The following is a 23,536-nucleotide window of genomic DNA, read 5'->3' on the forward strand; positions in this document are numbered from 1 at the left end:
CTTACGGTTCTGGTGACGGTAGCTTCTTGGAAGTAGGCTCTGTTGGTTTATGTGGTGCTGCTTTTCTGTGACGACTTCTTGGAAGTACACTTCGTAGGTTATGTGGTGCTGGCCTTGTGTGGCAAGTGGCAAGGTACTTTGTTTTCTTTTCTGGTGACCACAAGCTTGGAAGTACGCTCTGTTGGTTTATGTGGTGCTGCTTGTGTGCAACAAGTTACAAAACCCCCTTTTAGATGCGACGCTGAGAGCATCTCTTGTCGGCGGCCCTGTCCTTCCTGCGTGCGTCCGTCGTCGTCGTTGGCGTCCGCACTCTCCTCCGCTCACCCCCTTTCCTCTCCGATAGCGAACTCTCTCTCGCGAGGGGCATTGGATTGGATTCGATTGGCTTGGCTTGGATTGGATTAAAGTGGATTGTGTTGGATTGTGTGATGCCGGTTAGGTGAGCGCACTCAACCACAGAGCTCATGCGAGGAAACGAACTGTAGCAACTGCGTATGCGTCACGCCGAAACCGAAACTAGTTTACTGGGAACTGCTTTGGCGTAATAACACAAAGCAGTCCCCCCTCCCCCCCGATGGAGCTTTTTCTCTATTGCCACAGAAAGTTGAATACGCTACTATACTTGGAGACATCTTTCGCCCAAGGCAGGAGTGGTCTAACCCTGTACAGGGGTGTGACAGCTGAATCAGATTTGGGAGCAGTTTCTGGAGCAGCAAAATCACAATTTTGGAGCAGAAGAACGATTTTTGGCAACTTGGGGGGAGGAGTTAATTTTTTAATTGATTTTTAATGTACATATCACTGAAACAGCCATCCAATAGTTTTTTCTAACAGAGTATCACAAGGTACGAACTGTGCTACCGTCGTAAAAAAAATTTTTAAATTCGCTCAATGCATAGGTAGTTGAAAATATCGAAACCGTAGAAAATATCGAATTGATTTTAAGTAAATGCCGAAAATATCGAAACCGTAATATCGAAATATCGAAAATATCGAATGCCGAAAATATCGAAACCGAAAATATCGAAACCGTATCGAAAATATCGAAACCGAATTCGAAAATATCGAAACCGAATATCGAAAATATTGAAACCGCTGAAAATATCGAACTGATTTCAAGTGAAGGCCGAAATTTTTATTTTTGTAATCCCAGACTCGGATTTACGCCCAAAAGTAGAGCCAGGGCAGAAGTTGAGCAAAGCGAGGTGACAGTCGTCGTCCCTCCAATTTCAGTCCCCTAGGTGCACGTTCACTACGATCGTAATTTGAGTAACGTTAGTATGTCTAGCCACCTCCCGCTTGGCATTAAATTTCACTTCAGATACATTACCCTTTATTATTATCGTGCAATAATAGCCCATCCCGCTATCGGGCACTGCTCGAACATTTTACGGAGATGTAGCCTGCGCCGCCACTTCAGCAATGTCAACCATCCGATTGCCGCCGCTCGCTCGCTGTCAAAGGCAGCACTAACTCAGAATTTTAAACACCGCCACGAGTCCGTAATTTCACTTAAAGCACGCACCCCACCTCACACTCAAGGCCGAAACACGGCGAATTCGCGGACACCACGTTTTTGATGAACTCCCGTCTTTCGAGTCGCGCAACTTCCCGCAACACATCAAATGACTAAATGTAGTCCCAGCCCCCCCCCCCCCCTGAACACCACCACGGTAGAAATTGGCGAAGAGCGCTCTGCCTGAACCACGAGCAACTTCCTTACCCGGAGGCCATGTTTTCCTATCTTCCCCACACAAAGATGGCGCGCCCAGTAATGTCGTTCCAGAGATACCGAGCTCCGAAATTGCTGTTTTTTCATCAACTTACACAAGTAGTTTGGCGCCTCAGTACAGAAATATTTTTTCTACAAGACTTTGGAATGATTTTCGATGGGAAAACTTAAACTCACCGAATAAAACTTCCGCAACAAGACACAGTGACATTCAGAACAACTAATCAATTAAACTTTTACATACAGCATCACTTTGGGGGTGCTGGAAAATTATGTCGTCGGTAAGCATTTTTCCTCAGTGAAACTGACGGGAGCGTTAAAATCCTTGGCTCTCGGACTGTTTTGGAGCAGTTGGGCGCAATGTTTGCAATTTTCAAGCTTTTGAAGCAGCATGGCGCAGGAAAAGAAATTTGTATCAAAACTGCGCAATATGCGCAGCTGTCTCACCCCTGCCTGTCTGCAAACGGCGCTTTTCTTCATTTGTTACACTTTTATTAGGGTTAAGAAACAAGTAAAGAAACATCATGAAGGAACACACACATTGGGAAGGAACACAAGGAACAAGGGAAGGAACACACAGGTGAAGGAACATCGCTGTCCAAAACAAGCATACAATGTCACAGACTATCCAACCGTTTTTGTCAAAGGTTCTTCCTGGCTTTTAGAAGCCTCTCCAGTCAGGAGCTCATTCGGGGCGTCCATTCCTTTCCTGATAGCTGTGATATAGGCAGCCAGGAGAACAGCAGCCACCAGTAAAATTATGATGCCAACACACATTAACGGGAACCATGCCGACGACTCGCTGTCTTTTTTGTCTTTAGGGGCCGCTGTTTCTGTCGTGACAGTCTCCTCAGCTCCGGTCGTGGCAGTCACCCAAGTTTCAATGCCCAGAGCCGTGTGCGAGACATCCACAACCCACGAGGTCGTGGAACTCAGCCCGTAACTGTTCATGACGCGAATTGCTATCGAAGCACTCCATCTATATTCTCCGTCACCTCCAAGACTTGCGAATGTTGAAGGCAGGGCGATGGTTACGACGTGTTTGGAACCAGGCGGAAGTGGATCGAGATTGCCCTCCACAACACTGGTGATTTGCGTTTGGTTGTCAAAGTTTTTCAGCAGTTGGTCTTTGTCCTCACTTGCTCGAATGATCACGCCTGAAGCTACAAAAAAAGCAAAAACACAGGTGAGACGTTGCTCGTCGTGAAGCCCGCAAAATGTGGTCTCAGAATTTCCCACGAAGGTTAATTCTATTGATAAGCTCATATCGGAGTCATGACGCGTTTAAAAAAAGTAATTGGAAGCAGAAATGTTGCGCGAAAAGAAATCCTTCCGCAACGCGTTCCGGTTTGCTTTATTGAGCGAATACTGTGCAGGTTTTAAGATTGGTAATGATGCAACTAACATACAAAAAGGTGATGAAATAAAACCATATCGTACATATCTATTGAACGAATCAAGAGACGTAGTGGCGGATGTGGTAAGGCAGTAAGAATGGATAACAAACATAAATGAGGGTTTTATTTTCAAAAATTGCCTAACGCACTGGACCACTGCTCGCTGCTTCACATTGAACGTATTTCACATGTCACCAGTCATAATGTCGATGCAGTCGAGCACAAAGTAGCAATGCGAGAACAATTAGCTCTTTCTCGCTTCTACTTGGATCTGCGCTTAACTCAAACGCTGCATCATCTATATTTTTATACACCGGTCTTACTGACGTTGCAAAACGAGTGTCGTTCAAACACACCTCGTAAGACATTTCTCACTATTAAAATACTACAAAGAAAACGACCTATGTATTGTGAGTGGTCAGAATTCATATTAATATTAAAACTAGACTTGTGATACGCATTCAGAAAATTGACTGAAGGCCGCTCCATACGACATCAAGGGGATTTACGGCCACTATGTACAGTCGCGAAGTTGTACCCCTTCACCGTTCTAGGTTCCAAGCATCACCCGTGCAGACAGCCGCTTTGCTGACTGACGACTGTCACTGCGTGGCCCGTATCTTATCTTTTGGGTTTCAAAAACACCGGCTTTACTCAACAGCGTTTAAAACAAAATCATAAGACGTTTCGCCACCTCTGCGGGTGGCATCGCAAGTAAGGAACAGGCCCGTAAAAGACACAAACCTATTTGTCAGGCGCACCGTAAACATCCGGCAGGGGGTCATGATTAGTATTGCACACCGTTGGGTCATGGCGAATAACCCATGACTCCATAAATTTTCAGGGGTCCCATCGCTGTTCACGTGCTAGTGTTGTGTTGGTGTAGTCAAACACGTGTCCTTTTTTTAAGCAGCGGCTAACCAGCCCTGTCCAGTGGACAACCAGTTCTGGTCAACCAGCCAGTGTTTTTGAAACCCAAGAATATTGTCCACTGGCATATGGAACATTTTTCACGTATCTTATCTAGCGGACGTCGGCGAGCCCGCTGGGAGTGCATCATCACCTGTGACGTCACAAGGAAGGCGGTCCGGCCCCGATCAGACTTTACTTAATTAAAGGAGCCATGAAGACAAAACACAAGTTGGGTTTATTAGAAAGACTGCTTAGTCCCGATAACAATGATATCAATATCATCGCAATCTTCGAACAAATAACGGAGATATTAAAGAAAACGTGTGAAGCCGTGGCGACCCCCTAGCCAATTTCCCGCAACTTTTCTATGACGTCACGGAACCTTGTTTGTGCGATTGGCGGCCGCCTAACTGACCTGTCGCGACGACACATGACTGGACGTCTGTAATGGGGCCTGTAGTTCCATTTGACCGCATTACTTGAATGTTAACGTGCAGTTAACGCACTGAAAATTATATTTTATTGCTGGCCCGTATGACGTCATTCTTGCTCATAACACGTCACTGTGGCGCAAAATTTGAAACTTTTTAAATACTTCTTGCTTTTTTTTCGTTAAAAAACATATTTTGTGGCTGTGATGGAGCTGAGTGAGATACTGAATCCTAGTTCTTTCAAAGTAAACAAAGTTGTATTTTCTCTTCATGGCTCCTTTAAAGAACTGCTGTGCTCCGTCCACCTGGGATTTGTGGCCACGATGTACAGTCTCTAAATTGTACCCCTTCACTGTTCTAGGTAGGCGTTGACTTTATCTACCAAATATTTTGCCCTGTTTGTGGGGGCCGTCAATGACCCGGTTTTAAAATATGATCTAAATTTGTATTCTGTGCAGCCTAATGGGTGTAGACATGTCCATGTACTGTGCACGCATCGGCGCGTATTTTTCTACACGGGCGGTCTGGTTGTTGCCATGTTGAACGCTTCAGTGTATGATCATGCCTTCTGAGCTTTTTGTGCCCTAATGACTTGTTAGTCCTGTCGACATGTCTTGCGTTGGTTCTGCTTTGTGGATTTAGACGACGCCAACATAGATGTACTCATATTCCCAAGCAACCACATCTTGAAACTACTTCCGCACTCGGTGAATTAAAAGAAAATGTAGCAAACATTAACGCCATGATTAGTTCAGTCGAGCCGAAAATCACCACTTTTCCTCAGTTCACAAATAATTTTGATGCTGTAAACGATTCGGTTCGACAAACCAAACAGCCTCCAAAAAACTAGTGAAGAGCTCGTTACGTCGATGTAGCAGCTGAATGCGAAGAGACAACCTCATCGTGAAGGGCCTCCCCGAGGTTGAGAAGAAAGGCTATAAAGAATCTGAAGAAATTGTAATTTCCTCACTACCCACCTTAACACCTGCGAGATCGACAGCCCTTCATGTGGGCCTACCGCGACCAAATTTCCAGCGACCCATTATTGTCAGGTTCCTAAATTTCAAATAAAAAAGTGAAGCGTGAGCAATGCTAGCAAGCTCAAAAGTCGCCAAAAGATTGGCCGGAGGATTTGGCATGCATTTTTCGCCGAGAATCCAGTTGGCGCGAAAAAAAAGAGAGTTTGCCAAGGGTAGTCGCGAGGAAAGCGAGCGCTTTCAGGCACGTTTCCATAGCCTCCATTTTCGAGGCCGTATTTTTCCGTACAACGCGGCGACAGGCAGTGTTGTCTTCCAGGTCTCCACAAGGAGGGAACAGCCCGTCGATGACAAGTACGAGTAGAGAACAAACCGCTTACTTCCTATGGGCTATCCATTATTAGGACAAACGTCGACGCTTTGAAGGCATGTATTCATACCTGCTCAGCTAACATGGTCATTGGCACCGAAACGTGACTTTCGGTTAACATAACAGCGAGCTTGGTCTACCAGGCCAATTTCTTCCAAGCCAATTCCGAAAGGGCAGGATTGACTCAAGGTGTGATAGCAATAAAAGAAAATTATAAACCAAAGATAATAACGGTAGATTCTGCTCTTCAGCTTGTCTGGATCTCTGCCTGCTAAAATTGGATAAATTACAGCTTCGGTGCCTGGTAACGCCTCCCCGACAGTCGATCCGAGTTTATCGAATGCCCAGCTATCTCGCTCGAGGAAGGTACAGCGAAATTTCCCGATTACATAATCATCTTGGCTGGAGGCTTTAATTACCCTTCCATATGATGCAGCTTTTTCAATTAACGCCGCTTGTACTTGAGCCTTCACGCGGTGGTCATACATTGGGTCTAGTTTTAACCAATAATCCCGATAGTACCTCCATGCATATACTAGAAGAAATCAGCGATCACAACATCCTTCACTGCACACTGCCACTACCACATCCCCATAAAACAACATTTGGAATGTGTATACAGTTAAACCTGGATTTAACGAAGTTGACAACGAATTTACAATTTTTCGTTACATGCGGGTTTCTGTTACATGCAGGTTTCGAGTTAAGGCTCACGTGAGTGAAGAAACGAGACCAAAGTGCTAAACACCAGCCTCGGTGGACTCACCCTGCAAAAATTTATCTCACTGAAAAACTGCGTGGTTTCTGCCTGCTGCGTTCCCACGAGGTAAGTCGTATGAAAAACATTTAACTAATGTGCCATTTACAATTTTCAATTACACTGGCCGCTGTTTAAATTTTACTGTGCTAAGAACTGGGTGGTGAACGAGTTCAGATGCTCTCACTACGCAGTATTTCTTGGCCCTAACAAGGACAATTTTCCAGGCAATTCACGCTGTCGTCTAAGCAAAAAAAAAGCAAAAAATAAAAAAATAGAATGAAATGGTTAACCGTGCAATGCCACGCATATCTAGAAAAATTTAAATTTCCCGGAAGTTCACCTTTATTCGTTATGATAGCGTAAATGGAGATAATTGGTCAAACAAAAATTTTAAATACCAAGAATAAGAAAAATATAAAAAATTGCGTAAATGGCGAACCCTGTAACGCAATGCAGTTCCACAATAACGCAGACTTCGCAGAAGTTTCATCTGTAATAGTTATATTAACGCCAATGGAGTTATTTGGTGGAACAGAATTTCGAAAAACGAAAAAACAAAAACTTAAAAAAATGGCGCAAATGGCAAACCGTATAACGCCTTGCATTTCCACGATAATGCCGATTTTGCAGATATTCCACTTTCAATCATAACAGCGTAAACAGAGATAATTTGTCGAACAGAATTTAAAAAACCAGAAAATAAAAAATATATAAAAAATCTCGAAAATGGAGAACCATGTACGTGCTGCATTTTCAAGAAAATGCAAATTTCGGGGAAGATAATTATTTAAGAGAATGTTGAACAAAAACAGAGAAAAAACTGGCGAACCGTGTAACGCCCTTCATCTACACAAAAATGCAGATTTGGCGGAATAACACCTGTAATCATTATAGTAATGGCGTAAATGGAGATAATCAGTAGTACAGTATTTACAAAAACCATGAAATTTGGCTGTAAAGAACTGGCACTCGAGAGAAGGGAAGGTTTTTTTTTAGTGGTTCGGCGGCACTCCGCTGGGGTGCCCCGTGCTAAAGCTCCTGACAGGGTCAGCAGGGGTGGCTCGGTCTAAGGTTCCAACGGCCTCTGCTGCATTGCGTGAGCGCTGAATCAGACCGATCGCGTCTTCACAGCAGTCACTGGCCAGCTGTCAGCTAGACTAGGAGCATAAGGGTGCTACACATTAGCAGACAATTCTCTGAATTGCTGCACATCTTTCTTTGCAACGATGAACCGTTGGAATATTTCATTGTGACATATCAGCGGTTACGCAACTATTTGTGCCATCGTAAGCTATGGACAAAGAAGGCGAGATCTGCGAAATTTGGCTTTGGCATCACGAGTTTCGTTCTGCATAACCCAGCTGGCGCCGTCGTTCCAAGATCAGCTTGCACCTTTAAATTGTCCGGCATTTTCCCATAGGCGAACATATTTCCTTATCTATTTATTGTATATAAAGGTACGTACTCTGGTTGTCCTTGGTATCAAACAAAATAGACCAAAATATGCGATATTCGTGTGAGGTTTGAGAGCAAGTTTTGAGATGTGAGGTTTGAGGAGAGGTTTTCGCGCGGAAAAAAATTACGGATGGTTATTTGTACTGCGCCGAGCTTTTGCAATGATCGTGCCAGTGATCATTGATTACACTTTCATAGTAGAACACACTCGGTCCAGCTAGCGGATTGAAAGCTCACCATTGCCGATGTGCATATGGGCTCCGGGCCAAGTCCACGTGAGTTGCACCAGTAGTGTGCCGTTCGGCTTCGGTACAGTAGCAGTCACTCTGAGGTCGGAGACATACGCTGGAGGCAACTGCCAGTAAAAAATGTCCGTTGTCACACTGAAGAATCCACATTGCTTCACCAAGGAGTGTACCGGCACTGGCTCTTGAACGTCCTCGTCACGATCCCCGGAGGGAGCATTCAGGCTGCTCCCCAGACCTGTTCAATAAAAATCCTTCGTTTAACACGATGCAAACTCGTTGTGTGAAAGTTTACGCCAAGGAAGCAACACTGCGTAGTGGAGAGCTGGTTCTCAAATGGCGGCAGCCGTTTCAAGTTTAAGGCAGATACAAAACAATGGTAGCCTGAAATGTGCAAACAGCTGAAGTACGATCCACCTGTTCTGGAAACAAAAAAAAACACAAAAAGAGCACGAGAAAATAGGCTAAGTAAAGACCAAGACGAAAAAAAACATTTAAAATATAAGTTTACTGACGTTTCAGGAAGAGGACTTTCTTTAGAGTACCTGAAAAAAGGAAGTCTTCTTCCTGAAACATCAGTAAACTAATTTTTAATGTTTTTCTTATGTGTCTGTCTTTACTTTCATTTATGGATATATAAATATAAATAAACCCGTCGACCACTCTCGACATGTCGTAGACACTCGAGTCCCGGCTCGGGGGTTAAAAAGAAGGCCCCCTTCATCTCGACTAGGAGTGGCGCTAGCTACCACCCCTAAGTGCAGGAAACAAAAATACCTGAACATAAATACCCCAGAAAGTGGAGGCAAATATCCCCGTCGGTAGCGTAGTGGTCATCGCACTAGACGCATATTCCAGAGGTCGTGGGTTCGGATCCCACCAGGCGGGCATTTTTAGGTGTGGAGCACCTTAGGACCACACAATGTCCGTCCGCGTCCTGGCGCATAGCATTTACAATCGCAAAAATCACACAGGAAGCGGCAGGATTCCAGCCTGTGTCAGTCGTCTTACCCATTGGGCTACGACCGAGAGTTAGTACCCAAGAGTCAAGCGGCTTACTCTCTCGCCTGTAACGGTGTGGAGTACCTTAGGACCTCCCAATGTCTGTCCGCGTCCGTCCATGCGCACACCACCATCAAGCAGAAATCAAGAGAAATTCGATTTGAGGCGTGAGTTGCAGTTTTATTTAGGGAATAATCAAGGTGCAACTCAAGGCTCAAACAAATGACGATCAGGGCGCAAATCGCATGTTACTCGTGGAGCAACATGGATGTCATTTCCCACGCGCGGGGCACCTTGAGTAATCTTGGTGACGGTGAATGGTGACACGGCGTACCCCGAGCCCCCCATATTTAAGATGCTACCTACCGTGGCGAGAAGTTGAAAGATGAAGGGTTAGAAGCGGTGAACGGTGGCCGTCGGAGCCCTGGTCAAGCTCCGGCCGATGGGCTCCCTGTCTGTCTATCAGGCTGGCATCTCTGGGACCTCTTTGACCATCAGGGAAAAGTCAAAGAAGAAAGTACCCCCATCCCCTGCTTTATACTATGGCGCGTGGTATTATCTAAACCCTTTCTTCCAAATGATCGGGCCCCGAAAAGGGCCCGCACCGAAGCAATCTTTAAACCCCTACAAAACCTCGTTTTCAACACCCCTGACAACTTTCCTCGCTTCCTAGTCATGCAGACTGCTGACAAAGCCACCCCAATAACTTAGAAATCTGTGTTCCTGATCGCCAAGTTCATTGAAGGTATAGTTGGAAAGAACTATGACGCAAAGAAACTTGCATTTGGTGACATGCTTATTGAGGTCAGAACTAAGGAAAAATTTGCTAACCTTCTAAAACAGACAAGCATGGGTGACTTACAGATGACTGTAACACCTCACCGAACCCTCAACAGCTGCCAAGGTGTGCTCTCGGAAACTGAACTCACAAATAAAACTGAGGCAGATATTCTTGAGGGCTTGCGTGAGCAAGGAGTGACTCATGTTAGATGTATCACAATGAGGCGCGACTGAACTGAGATCAAAACCAAACGTATCATCTTGACTTTTGATCGTAGTACGCTCCCCGAATCTCTCAAAGCCGGGTTTCTCCACTGTAAGATCAGGGCGTACGTCCCAAATCCGCGACGTTGCTTCAAATGTCAAAGGTACGAGCACAGTATCAACAACTGTCGAGGGCAAAACACATGTGAAAAATGCTCGAAGCACGACCACCAGACAGGTGAGTGTAATGCAACGCAATTTCACTGTGTTAACTGTGCAGGACACCACGCCGCGTACTCCCGTTCTTGCAAAAAACTCAAAAATAAGAAAGAAATAAACCTCAAAGTGACCCACAACCTGTTTTACCCAGAAGATCGGAAAAGACATTCGATGCTTCCCTAAGGAAGTTACGCTGACGCTGGTCACCGGGGGTGGGGCGGCGTCAGGTTTTGGCGGCTACCGAGTGCAGCAATGCTGACCTGGTCCCACCCCCACCCCCCACTGGGCTGGCTTCTGCTGCCCAAAATGTTATACCACAGTCTGTGGATTCCAATGCGAACACCGTAGGTGGAGACGGCTTGCTTTCCGCTTCTGCTGCGCTGTCGCCCTTGGGCACAGTGGGCAGCGAGGTGGGCAGCCTTGCATCCACGTCTACGTGCACAACACCACTACAGCCGCCATTGGCCCGCGCGGCAAACACGAGTGGCGCTCCCCGATGTCCATGGATAAAGGAGGGAGATCCTGCATTTACACTTTGCCGTCGGATGAAGAGATGGATGTAGCACCCACGGCAGCTCGGTCAGCTGTTCAGCCAAACGAGCAGCGTGGCAACATCGGCCGAGGGAAAAAACCAGCTCCGCGCATAATTGGCCCTAACGCAGGCTCAGTAACATAGATAACACCACCCGTCTGCAACACACAGATACACGCTGCCCTCTCTCTTTAAACACTTATGGTAGTACAATGCATTACACAGTGGAACTGCAGGGGCTTAATGAAAAGCTTGGATGACATATACGAAATTCTTCATAAAAACCAATGAACCATCTTATGTCTTCAGGAAACACACCAAACCAAACAAACTTCCTGAAGCGCTATTCTGTCTTTAGGAAAGATAAGGAAGGCTGTTCTCATTGGCGGTGAGATGTTTGAGTGGCGCCCCCTGGCTCTCACGTCAGCTTAGGGACTCGCACCGCTGTCGTCTGCTACACTCCGCTTGTGAGGGGCAGCAGTACCTGTGCTAGAAATCGCCCGCTTTGTTGCTTTAGTGCATTAAAAAGCGTATTTCTGGTAATTCAGTCATTTTTGCCAGCTTCTGACACCTCTGAATAATATCAAGCTGTATCCGCAGAGGTTTACAACACACGAGAGAGAGAGAGAACTTTCTTCAGAGCATCGGCCAGAATATCGAGTCTAAATCGTCCTTTCTGGCTTATTCGCGAGGTTCAGCGCTCAGAGCTCCTCGATAAGTATTCAAAATGCGTAGGCTTCTTTCCGTATGGTATTTTTGAGATGCTTTTATGAAGACTAAACAGTCTAGCTATCAAGCAGCGGGCTCCTATACACGAGCATTGCACCCCAGAAAATAAAGCGGCTGTCTTCTATATTTGTTTTGTTGTTGTTGACTTGTATCAGCAATGTTTTATTTTTTTTTGTGTCCAACGCATTAATTTCTCTGCACAGTCACAAGCGTCGTATTATTAGGTTTAGGGATGTTTGGGAGACTCGCAAAGATCGTGTGGATATTTTATTCGAGCTATATGGCATAGATTCCCTTCTTCACAAATTGGCTTTCGCTATGGCTGCGTGCAAGAAGCTGCATATCCGCAGCGTGCATTGTTCATTCACATGGAAATACAATGAGAAAGCTTGTGTTACGCCACCGCGATAGCGCCCCAGACAACGTTGTCCAGAGTACTCGAAGGCGGCTTCTGTGCTCGGAATGTGTATAGTAACCATCGTTATCATAATGAACTGGTTCTCAACCCGAACAATTATGACATGATAACGGTGTTGAAGCGTGGTATACTGGCTAGAAAAATCTAAACCGATGAATATTTCCAAGCTGCTCTTTATTGTTTTCCAACCCTTCCAGGCGTAAAGAAACAATCCTGCTCTACCCAAAAATTACTCTTACACTTCTGCCGTGGACTGAGGACCCGGACCACTAATCAGACCGATTTTACTGGGAATGTACCGAAATATCCCTACAGGTCTGAACAACCATAGTGCTACTGTATCTTTACCGTAGACGTGACTCGTTTTGCTCAATAAACCACCATACTGGTTAGAAACCTGCTATAAAACCAACACCCGCCTATACACACAGTGGGTTATTTGGAATTCAGTCTACAGTTTTTGCAATCCATAGTGCATGTCGGCATACTTTCGTGCGATGACAGCGTCAAGTGATACAACACTTTCGAGCGTTCTGCAAGGTTGCAAAAACTGTTTTACTTTACATATGATTAACTGGAATCGGTAATTGCCCTTCTGCGAAAGCCAACAGCCCCGAAGGCCTGGAATTTGTTTTGGTCTTGTATTTTCGCTGTTGTCGGCTGCTAGCAGCTGGCTGTTCCCTTTCTTCAAAAGATCGCTTCATACAGAAGCTGACGCCTAGCTCCGACTCTTCAGGCTCCGCACAGGGCGGCTTCGCAAAGAATCGGGCGACGCCGGCAATGTTTCTTCCGTAGCGGTATCCAAAACTATACTTTAACTCGCGCTTTGAGCTAATGCATGCAATTTTAAGTCTAATATTGTAATAAAAACTTACGCACACGCAAAATCTGGTGCGGACAAACATCAGACGTCAACCGAGCGCAAAGAAACAGCAGGGAGAGCGAGCCCGAGTGAAGCAGACGACAAATGCGAGAATCCCTAAGCCGAAGTCACGGAGACGCACTTCGCAGCGCCGCCCGTGGTCGCGCTCACCGCTAATAGTAAAACAACAGTCTATTCCCTGTCAACATGTTCCTTTGACCACAACCCTCGAAGTGGTTGCTGTACGTGTAATAATCGCCGACAGGTTAATAACAATAGCTTCAATATACATTCCTCCTGACTTTCGCCTTTGTAGTCCAGAATTTCAGTCCCTAATTAACCACCTACCGGACCCATTCCACTCGTGGGCGACTTTAATGCCCACAGTAAACTGTGGGGATCTGAACGCGAAGATGGCCGGGGCCGTTTAATTGAAAGGTTCTTACTGTCATCTGGTGCCTGTATATTTAATAAAAACATACTACAGCACAGCCCATAAAACCTACTCGCACATCGATTTAGCAATAGGTTCACCCATTCTCTTTACTTCGTTCGAGTGGAATGTGGACTCCAAACCTAATGGAAGTGACCACCTCCCTGTCACTCTTTTGTCTAGATACACTCGCTGACAGTTCCATTTACCATAAAAGGTTTAAAGAAACCCGAGCAGACTGGGTGGCTTTTAGGCAAAAGTCACAGCTCTCCTACATATTTATAAAACACTTACAGATCGATGAAGCTTGTAGAATTGTTACCGCCCACATTATAGAGGCTGCCAAGAGTTCAATCCTTCAAATCTCCGGTACTCCTCAAAATCTCAGAAGGCCTTGGTGGAATGAAGAATGTTGAAACGCGCGCAAAGCACAAAACAAGGCTTGGGGTAACCTCCGAAGGTACCCAACGGCACAGAATCTCATTGCGATCAAGCATGCCAAGGCAGTTGGAAGGCGTATTCGCCAAGAAGCCAAAACTAACTGCTGGAGAGCTTTTGTGGGTTCCATTAACTCTTACACCGACACAAGCAAGGCGTGGAACCGAATAAGAAAGTTCAAAGGGCACAAAACAACCTTACCCCTGGTTAGCACCACTGGTAACACATTAGAAGACCAGGCAAACACACTAGCTAAACAGTTTGAACTTATATCAAGCTCTTCACATTACACAGACAAATGTATGAGGTACAAAACATCTGAGCGAAAATCCATTAGGTACATCAAGAAATCGTCACAAGACTCTTACAACTGTCCATTTTCTATCCACGATCTTAAAGTGGCCTTGGCGACTTGTAAGACATCAGCACCAGGTGCAGACCAAATCACATAGACAATAATTCAACACCTTCACGCAGACACCCTCGAAACACTCCTTAAACAAGATATGGAGTGCAGGACATCTTCCACGGACTTGGAAAGAGGCAATTGTGGTGCCACTGCTGATACAAAGGAAAGATGCCTCTTCTTCTTTTAGCTATCGGCCAATAGCACTTACCAGTTGTTCAGGTAAACTGTTCGAGAAGATGGTCAATAGAAGGCTCGTGTACTTTTTAGAATACCATGGTATTCTAGATAGGTGCCAGGGAGGTTTCCGTCCAGGAATATCTACAACCGACCAGCTTGTGGCATTGGAATCGTACATTAAAGATGCTTTTGTCCACAGGCAGCCCTGTATGTCTATTTTCTTCGCCTGGGAGAAGGCGTACGATACTGCATGGCGCTATGGCATCCTCCGTGACCTCGAAGTTTACGGTGTATCTGGAAATATGCTCAATACTATAGAAAGCTACATGTATGAGCGAACTTTTCGCGTATGGGTCGGAGCATCACTTTCTAGAATACACATTCAAGAAAACGGGGTCCCGCAGAGTGAAGTACTGAGTTATACACTTTTCATTGTCAAAATGAACTCACTCCAAAAGTCACTTCCCCCCGCAATTTTCTACTCAGTGTACGTTGATGATATTCAAGTCAGCTATAAGTTTTGTAATCCCTTTAATCTGCAGGCGGCAATTACAACTTACTGCTAATAAACTTAAAAAGTGGGCCGATGAAAATGGCTTTATGATTAATCCTGAAAAGAGCACATGTCTACTGTTTTCTCGGAAGCGTGGACTCTGGCCTGACCCTTTATTCCTTTATTAATTCCGTGTTCCCCATAATAAAAAAAAACAAAAAAAAATCGGGGAACGAAACCCGCTCCAGCCAAGCTATGGCAGGTTAACAGCCAATAAAAAATAAATGAAAAGGAGCGATAGCCCAAAAATATTGTTTTTTGTAGAAACCAATTTGTAGATGAGAAAAAAATGATACTTAGCACCAAACCAAACTCTCCACGCTTACCCAAATCACAGGGAGCAAGCTAATAGCGAACTGGTGAAGCACTAATGACAAAAGAAAATCAAAATCAGTACAAATAAAACATACACACTAAGGCAGCCCCGCACACTGCGAAAAGAAAAAGGTAAACAGTGCACATATGTGGCATCCCACAGTACGCATTTATAATGTAGTAATTCCCATCAAAATTGAACACATCAACCCGAACAAAAAAAAAAGGTCCTGCGTTTTTCCAGCCGCCCCTTTCCATAGGGGCGATTTCCCGTGCAAGCCGGGTGGACTTCCCCAGCATTGTAGTCCCACACTAGGGCCGAGTGCCAGGCCGGGGAGTCGCTTGTACCTATTTTACCGGTAGGTGCCCGGCGCCACCAAGGAACACGAATTCACATGGTGCCTTCCACAGCCACGATGGACGCTCAACTCGCAACCGCCTGTGGCAGGACATGCCGCCAGACTCTTTCACCCCCGGCAATGGCGCAACGTCGCACGATGGCCGGGGGCCCCGCCAGATGGACAAGGGTCAGGGGCCCCTCCATTGGGTAAAGGCAGCTTTCCAGACGTGGATTCCCCTTTCAAGGGTCCGCACTCGACCAGGGATGCCTGTACACATTAAAGAAACCTATGGGTGCCCGGCGGCACCAGGATTCGAACCCAGTACCTTCCGCATACGACGCGAGTGCTGTACCTCTGAGCCACCGCTGCGCTGGCTCAGACTGCTTTCTCGGAAGCGTGGAGTCTGACCTGACCCTGAAGTACGTATTAATATTGTAGTGATACCCGTCAAAATTGAACACAAGTTTCTGGGCTTTCTGCTGGACAAAAGGCCACATTTATCCCCCAGAATAAACAAAAATTAAGTGCATTAAAACTATGAACAATATTAAAACACTGTTGAACCAATCACATGGTGCAGATAAGACATGCTTGATCCGTCTTTTCAATAGTTTATTGCGATCGCGCATAGACTATGGCAGTGTGGTAAGGTTCTGCCTCGAAAGCAGCTCTCAAAATGCTCGACCCAGTGTTGCATTTAGGGCTCCGCCTTGCGTCTGGAGCTTTCCGGACAAGCCCTATAGAAAGCGTGTATGCTGAAACTGACCAGTGGTGCTTAGAGCACCAATGCATATACATGGCGGTTTTGTACTGCGATAGAGCGACGTCGATGAGGAATCATACGTTCAACGCTATTATTCAAAACACATCGTCTGAAAGGTCGTTTTTGAGCCGTCAATCACTCCCTCTGCCTTTTTCTTTCCGAGTGAGAGCAGACGCAGAGGACCTCGGTGTCACCCTGACCAACACCTACAAAACAAACATCACCGAGTTTATTGCACCTTGGAGTCTGCTCCCTGTCATCTGTGAGGTGTCTTAAGGAAATTGACAAAAGACACGAACCCAAGGAACTCATTTTGCAACACTTTCTGCACTTACAATACAAGTACCCATACACTGCTTTATACGGATGCCTCAAAGTCTTCCACTGCAGTGGCATCTGCGGCACATGGTCCCCACTTTTTCAGCACAAGAACGCTAAACAGAGACACAAGTATATTTACGGCAGAGGCACATGCTATTTTAATAACTCTGGAACACATAACACAAACGAAAACACAACAATCCATTATATTCACAGACGTGTTGTAACAGCGTTACGCTCAGGCAAAAAACGTAGAAATGCGATACTGAACAAGGTCATTAAAGAAATAATGCCAGCGTGTGCTTTAAAACAGACCATAATAGTGTGCTGGGTGCCTGGACACTGCGGAATTCCTGGAAATGAGCTCGCTCACCAGAGCGCCACCGCAGCAGCACTCCGCTGTGAAATCGACGTCCATCAGCAGTCCTATCTTGACATAAAATCACTCATCCTTAAGGCACTACCAAAACGCTGGCGGCAACACGGGGACACAGACAGAAAACAAACTCCACACTATAAAACCCCACATTGGCAGCTACTACACAAAAAAACCTGTGCAGAAAACATGCAGCAGCTACTACACAAAAAAAACATGTGGAGTGTACATGTGCAGACTACATATGGGTCATACATATGCCACTCATTCCCATCTTCCCCACCGCCACGATGCAAAAGTCTCGGACATCGCCTGTCAGTGATGCATGCTCTCGTTGAATGTGCGCACTTCACAGTGCGAGAAAGAAGCATTTCCGGGAAGAGTACACTCAAATGATTCCACTTCATCCATCATTGTTTTTATGTGATAATTCCGTCATTCCTAGTAAACGTCTGTTAGCTTACTTTGGAGACATTGGATTTTTAAAAGGCATCTCATGCAACATATGATAAAGCCCCTTAGTTGGGTAGCTTTGATTGAACGTTCACTCTTTACTCTTATGTCATAATCATCTGGCTCACTCCATAATTTTTTTTAAACAAGGGGCTCTATACACCCTGCAGTAACTTACCACATTTCTATTTTACTTAAAATCTTACACCAGAAACGACACAACCATTGTATTGGCGCTCTTTGGCCTTCGTTGCCCTTGCGCCAGAAAACAAAAAACATCATCATCATGAATGTAATTTCGAGTCCCCGTACTCCGCACCCTCGCCATCATCCACAGAGTGGAGATGCTGCCATTTTTTATCCACTTTCTATCTGTCTTTCCAAATTATTTATCTGTTGCAATAACCAACCGCATTCTCCCGTTTGCTTTTAGAGGTTTTCTTGACCGCCAACCCTTATTTCTGTCCTAATTCAATGAGCCGCAGTCTACAACGTTAAATCAGGTATTGTGGTATGGCTTAGCTTTTTGTTCACTAGGGTTAGTGAAGTTTATTTTTAAATTTACGTGAGATGGAAATAAATGGAGAAAACGCGTCCAGAGTTGGGTCGGAACCCAGGTCTTTCGATTTGATCTCGAATGCGTTACCGATTCGGCCGAGTTGGTAAAAGCTTTTGAGATCAAACTGAAAGGCCTCGGTTCGGTCCCCACTCTGGGCGCATTTTTCTTCCCTACTTTCTACCTCATGTAAAGTTAAAAATATTAACTTTACTAACCGTTGTAAAAAAAGAGCCTAACCATACAGCTATGCCTTCTTTGGCAATGTAGACCACCGACCTATATTTCTGTATTTCCTCAACGTGCCCGCCCCTGTCCTAACTGCACACACACGCGCACACACAGTCACGTTTCCTAACTGATTGAATGTTGCGCTGACTAGGTGGCAGCGGCTCAATTGTAGTCAAATCCCCTGGTTGGAAGACCGGGGCGAGGAGGATAACAACGAGGTGCTTTTGGCGGATTCAGGGCTCGGACATCACACTCAGCAACAGCCCTCACCCAGGCCTTGTAAATGAACCCTCATGTCATCTCACAAATATCTGAATGTCATCGTATCAAATATATATACACAAATTTAGAGAAAGAAAACTCGCAAAGCGCGCAGAAATAGTATCAGTAAAGAGTCAGATACACAGCAAGAACAAGAACAAAGAATGTTTACTCATGTAGCGGCAATAGGACTTGCCTTCATCTGAGTTACATAATTTTGCTGGACAAAATCCTGTACCTGAGGCCTGAGTGAGTCAACGAGCACGAGAACAGTGCTGCAACTGGGCACCCACAACACGGTAGCTGCGCTCATCGAAGGACAAATGGAAGTGCAACGACAGCAGATATTGTCAAAAAAGACAGGCAGAACCATCCTCGAAACACTGGGCAAAGGTAGAGCACTGCACGGGCCTGATTTTAAGGCCCGAGCCCAGCCCGAGCCTCACCTGGGCCTGTAACACCAAGCCCGGGCCCAGCCCGGGCCTGGGCATTCAGAAGTCAGCCCATTCAGGGCTCGGCCCGGGTCCGTCGTTTCAAGCCCAGGCCCGGCCCGGGCTCGGTCATTTATTTGAGCCTAGGGAGGACCCGCGTGTGTGTGACCGGGCTCAGTCTTAGATGCTGAAGAAAATTTGTTTATTATATTTGGTCCAGTGTCCTCGTAGCGGGAAATCAAACGAAGCATCTAGTCTGTACAAGCACGTCATGAATTGAAACGCAGAAAATGGGGGTTTATAACTGCAAGTAGTTTAGATTACACCGTCTGCAGTTCCCGCCACATCGGAGTAATAATAGCTCGTATTCTTACACGATACACCATCATCTTTGATGACCAGACTCTTGGGAACTTCACGTGGTTGTCTCAGCCGCAAGTTGGTATTGCTGGATTTTTTTGATCCTCATTCGAATCAACGAGTATGTACGTGCATTGAAATATTTTCCCTGAAGTGGTTGTTAAGCGGTGGTGCTTCTCTAGCTTGCGAGTTGGATTTCCAACCACGGCAGCCGCATTTGGATTGGTTCCACATCTAAAAGATTTGTACATAGATACAGGTGCACTGCTCTAGGGTGTCTTAGTTCCGTCCCCGCTAGGAAATTCCTTGTAACCGTATCTTCGACATGTTATACACCAATATAAAATCTAGATGCAGTACATGAAATGTCATTAAAAAGAAAAAACGTTTTAAAACAATGTGTACAACTAAAGTTAAGCGCGTAAGATTAAACTGAGAATATTCATTTTTATGCTCTTTTGTACACTTCGCGTCGTAAATATTAACGGCCGCGCCTATGAATTCAAGCCCGAGCCCTGCCCGGGACCATGGCGTTGAGCCTGAGCCCGGCCCGGACCCACGGCAATGAGCCCGGGCCCGGGCAGGGCCCGCCGATAATCGACTTCGGGCGGCCCGGCCCGCGGGCCGGGTCGCGCCCGGGCTTTCGGGCCGGCCCGGGCCCGCGCAGTACTCTAGGCCAAGGACACCGAACCACGCGAAAACAGCTGCCGCAAAAACGCGCAGAAACATACAAGTGAGTCTCCTACCGACGAACGTACAGCCACATTACAACAGAGAAAGGAGAAGGACGAGAGCCAAGCACATCGTGAAGGACACGTCGAAGACCCAAGAACGGTATACGTCGACGGGGTGGACTACGGCCAAGGCAGATACGCTGCACTAACGATCAACGCAAGAACGCGAATAGCCACGGCAGCGAGCGCAACGTGCCAGAGCGCCACGGAGGCGGAGGAAATCGCCACAGCCATGGCAATGACCGAAGCCGACTGCGACACGATTCTGAGCGACTCCCATTAACCAATCCGAAACCTGGCAACAGACGCGGAAGCAGCAAAGTAATTAAGGTCATCGAGAAGTCGGTATTCTGGTACCCGAGAAGACCGCAGAGTGAAGTCAGGAAGTCTGAGCACTAGGACTGCACATAACACGTACACCATCACACTTCTTACGTGTGCGCCACTCCAGTTTTAGACACACGTGTTCGTCACTTAATTTGACACCCTATTAGTTCCAGCGGACGCACAATTCGCTTCTCAAACTTCAACGCACCGGCTACCTCGGCGGAAGCTTGGAGGATTTTTTTGCATCAAATTGCGCAGTCGTTCAGCAAGTGCTTTAGAGGGCAGATGATTTAAGGACTTGAGGTTCAAACGTTTCTCGTACACAGACTTACCCAACCCGATGGCGGCGTGGGGCCTCCTTGGAAATCCAAGTCGTGTGGTGTTCTGGGTTTGCACGTGAACCCTAACAAGGTACTTCCCTTTGCCGCTGAACGTGCTGAAGTATCCGCTGTACTTTCCATCATCAGGGTCCTTGTCAGCGCCTATGTAAGAGTAGACACAACCGGTGTAAAATCTAAATGCTGGCCGTGGTGAGCTGACGAACTCTAAAAAACAGCGTCAAGTGAATGAACATTAGAGCCACAAATGGTTCAACAAAATTCCTTTCGATCCCGCACATTTACTTGACCGCACCGTTTTCGCAGTGAGCATAAATATATTTTTGTGCCATGAGCAAGGAATGCTTGAGGATGTAGCTGTGATCACTGCTTTTAACACTTATGTACTGTACAGTTCAACTTTGACCAATTTCGGCAATCGATTCTAGTAACCTTCCTTTCCACCATCGCTCTTGATGCAATACATCAGTCAGTACTCCAGAGTTCACACATAGATAAGACATTCATAACGGAAGCCAATGTCCTCCATTGCAGATCTTATTTACTTGGCAAGTGAAACTATATGTAACGAAATCAAGAATCACGTAGGGTATTTCCCGTCCTATCAAGACTAACAAAATTAAATGCAAATTGTTGAAGGAAGATGCTATTCACGAATGTAGCAAAAGTAAAAAGACTATCTATAAGTACAAGCGCTGAAAAAATGTTTGATGGGACCCCCGGCACATAAAAAACTTCAACAAGTATGTGTGCAATACTAGTTCAGATCGACGAGCTCTCTTCCAATATCCAAAAGTAAATACCTGAAGCTTCCACATTTTCCCCGTGCATTCCTAGTTTCTGCCCGGTCTTTCAGCGATAACAATATACCTTTTACATCATTTCACCAACTATCCTAACTTTGAGCCATTAACAACCGCCTGAATTCATGTCAAACTTTTGTCTACACCCTAAGACAATAAAACAAGGAGAAGGCCTCGGCATGATTGTAGGAACAAGCCTAAAAAAACCCAACCCAAACCCCACTCACTTTCTGGAGCTCAGGCAGTGCCTTTGCTGGCTTTGTTAACACCGTATCGAATTGCATGTACTACAGCACTTCCACAGCCTTAATTCAAAATGAGTCTTTAGGGACATTCAGTATAAGTGCTTGTGTCATTATATCCGCAAACACACTTTTTGTGGCTTCACAGCCGCGACTCAAATTTTCCGAGGTGCTATACCCCAGTTGAAGGAGTAATGCAAATAAACTTTCTCTTTCTATACTCATTTATTGTGCCGTAATGCTTAATACAATATGCAGCTTCAACTAAATGAATTATGTTAAACCTTTTGGGTTTGCGCACACCTCGATAACACTTTCATTTCGTCCTTCAAATGCAATTACAAATCGCAAATATAATCAACCTATTATTACATATCACTACGTTATACGCACAGCATCAATAAGCAAAAGCGTCGGACAGTATACATATAGCTGCAGCTGTTTTTTATGTTTCCTCCTACCGTATAGCGCTTCCTCTTGCGTGCAATGATCCAGCTGTACATACGTTTTGGCGTATCATCACTATCAGCATATTTATGTCCATTGCAGGAAAAGGTCTTAAAACAACCATTTTCCTCACCTCTGCCATTGTCGTACAGGCGAAATTTCGTTGAGTTGTCCAGCGGCTCTGGAGCGGTCACTTCGGCAACAACGACAGCATCCTTGAACACTCTGCCGCCTTGCGTAAACCAGGCATAGACGTAGGCTTTCTCGGGCTCGGTGAGGGTCCTTCGCACCTCACAGCGAACCACAGCCGTGTTATTTGTGTATGTCACTGTGGTCCATAGTTGAGTGCGTATTCTTAATTTGGAGGCACTACTTGAAATGTACAACGTCCAGTTCCCAACCTAATGAGAAAGTGCGTACTCATATCAATAGTTGAACCCCCTCTGCCTGCGTTACACGAGAATGCCAAACCCCTGCTATAACGTTTTCAAGCAAGATCAGAACGGCTAGTGCGAATGAGCAGGCCCGTTTATGACACCATATGCTGCCAGCCGGCCTTTATTGAGTCCCATAGCTCTGGATAAGGGGTTATCCGGCTTGTTAAGGGGGGAGATGGGTTTATGGACATTGCTTTTTCTAGTGCCAGCTTGATGAAAATAGGCAGTCTTGAGCAGTTTTTATGTTGATTTCAAATATGTAATTCGTTTTAACGTAGCAGAAGTTGTGTAAGAGATAGAGTGCTTTGAAATGATTTATTGAGGAATTTCTTACGGGGGTTTAGAGCAATTTCCCTTTATCCAATTCAAAGATGAATTATATGGACATAATTCCAAACGTCTGCTCTGCCAGGCTATGCTATTTTTATTCATTTCAAAAGCTTTGGCAAAGTATGAAGAAGTGAACATTTTATAGCAACCATTTCTATAAAATTATTTCACCATTACTCAATTTTTTTTATAGGTGAACAGTGACCGAGTAATAAATATAGCATAACCTGCTACATCAATTCAAAACGAATACAGTGATACCAGTCTTGTCATCCTAGCTCAACAGCAACATAAAAAACCCCGCAAGGCGGAGCACAGTCTCGCAAAAAAGAAACTGAAAAAAATGCATTTGACGATTCCGATCATGGTACCTTTTGCTACAGCACAGCTACAATAACGAAAATGGTATCACTGTGTAGCTCAGTCCTTCATGAA

The 23,536-nt window shown here is 45.5% G+C and overlaps 1 protein-coding gene across 1 annotated transcript in view; it reads right to left on the minus strand.

Annotated features, from left to right (window-relative positions):
* Positions 1 to 2,356: 2,356 nt before the first annotated feature.
* Positions 2,357 to 23,536, minus strand: part of LOC144160040 (calcium-activated chloride channel regulator 3A-1-like) — a 57,952-nt gene continuing 36,772 nt past the window's right edge. The window contains exons 3-6 of the mRNA XM_077691660.1: positions 22,468 to 22,616; positions 20,837 to 20,986; positions 8,272 to 8,517; positions 2,357 to 2,895 (exon numbers count right to left, since the gene is read on the minus strand). Coding sequence (XP_077547786.1) covers positions 2,357 to 2,895; positions 8,272 to 8,517; positions 20,837 to 20,986; positions 22,468 to 22,616 — 1,084 coding nt within the window. The remainder of the gene's footprint in view (positions 2,896 to 8,271; positions 8,518 to 20,836; positions 20,987 to 22,467; positions 22,617 to 23,536) is intronic.

Source organism: Haemaphysalis longicornis, unplaced genomic scaffold (assembly GCF_048455015.1).
Source record: "Haemaphysalis longicornis isolate Haplotype H1 unplaced genomic scaffold, Haemaphysalis longicornis Haplotype H1 scaffold_10, whole genome shotgun sequence".
Taxonomy (NCBI): Eukaryota; Metazoa; Arthropoda; class Arachnida; order Ixodida; family Ixodidae; genus Haemaphysalis; species Haemaphysalis longicornis.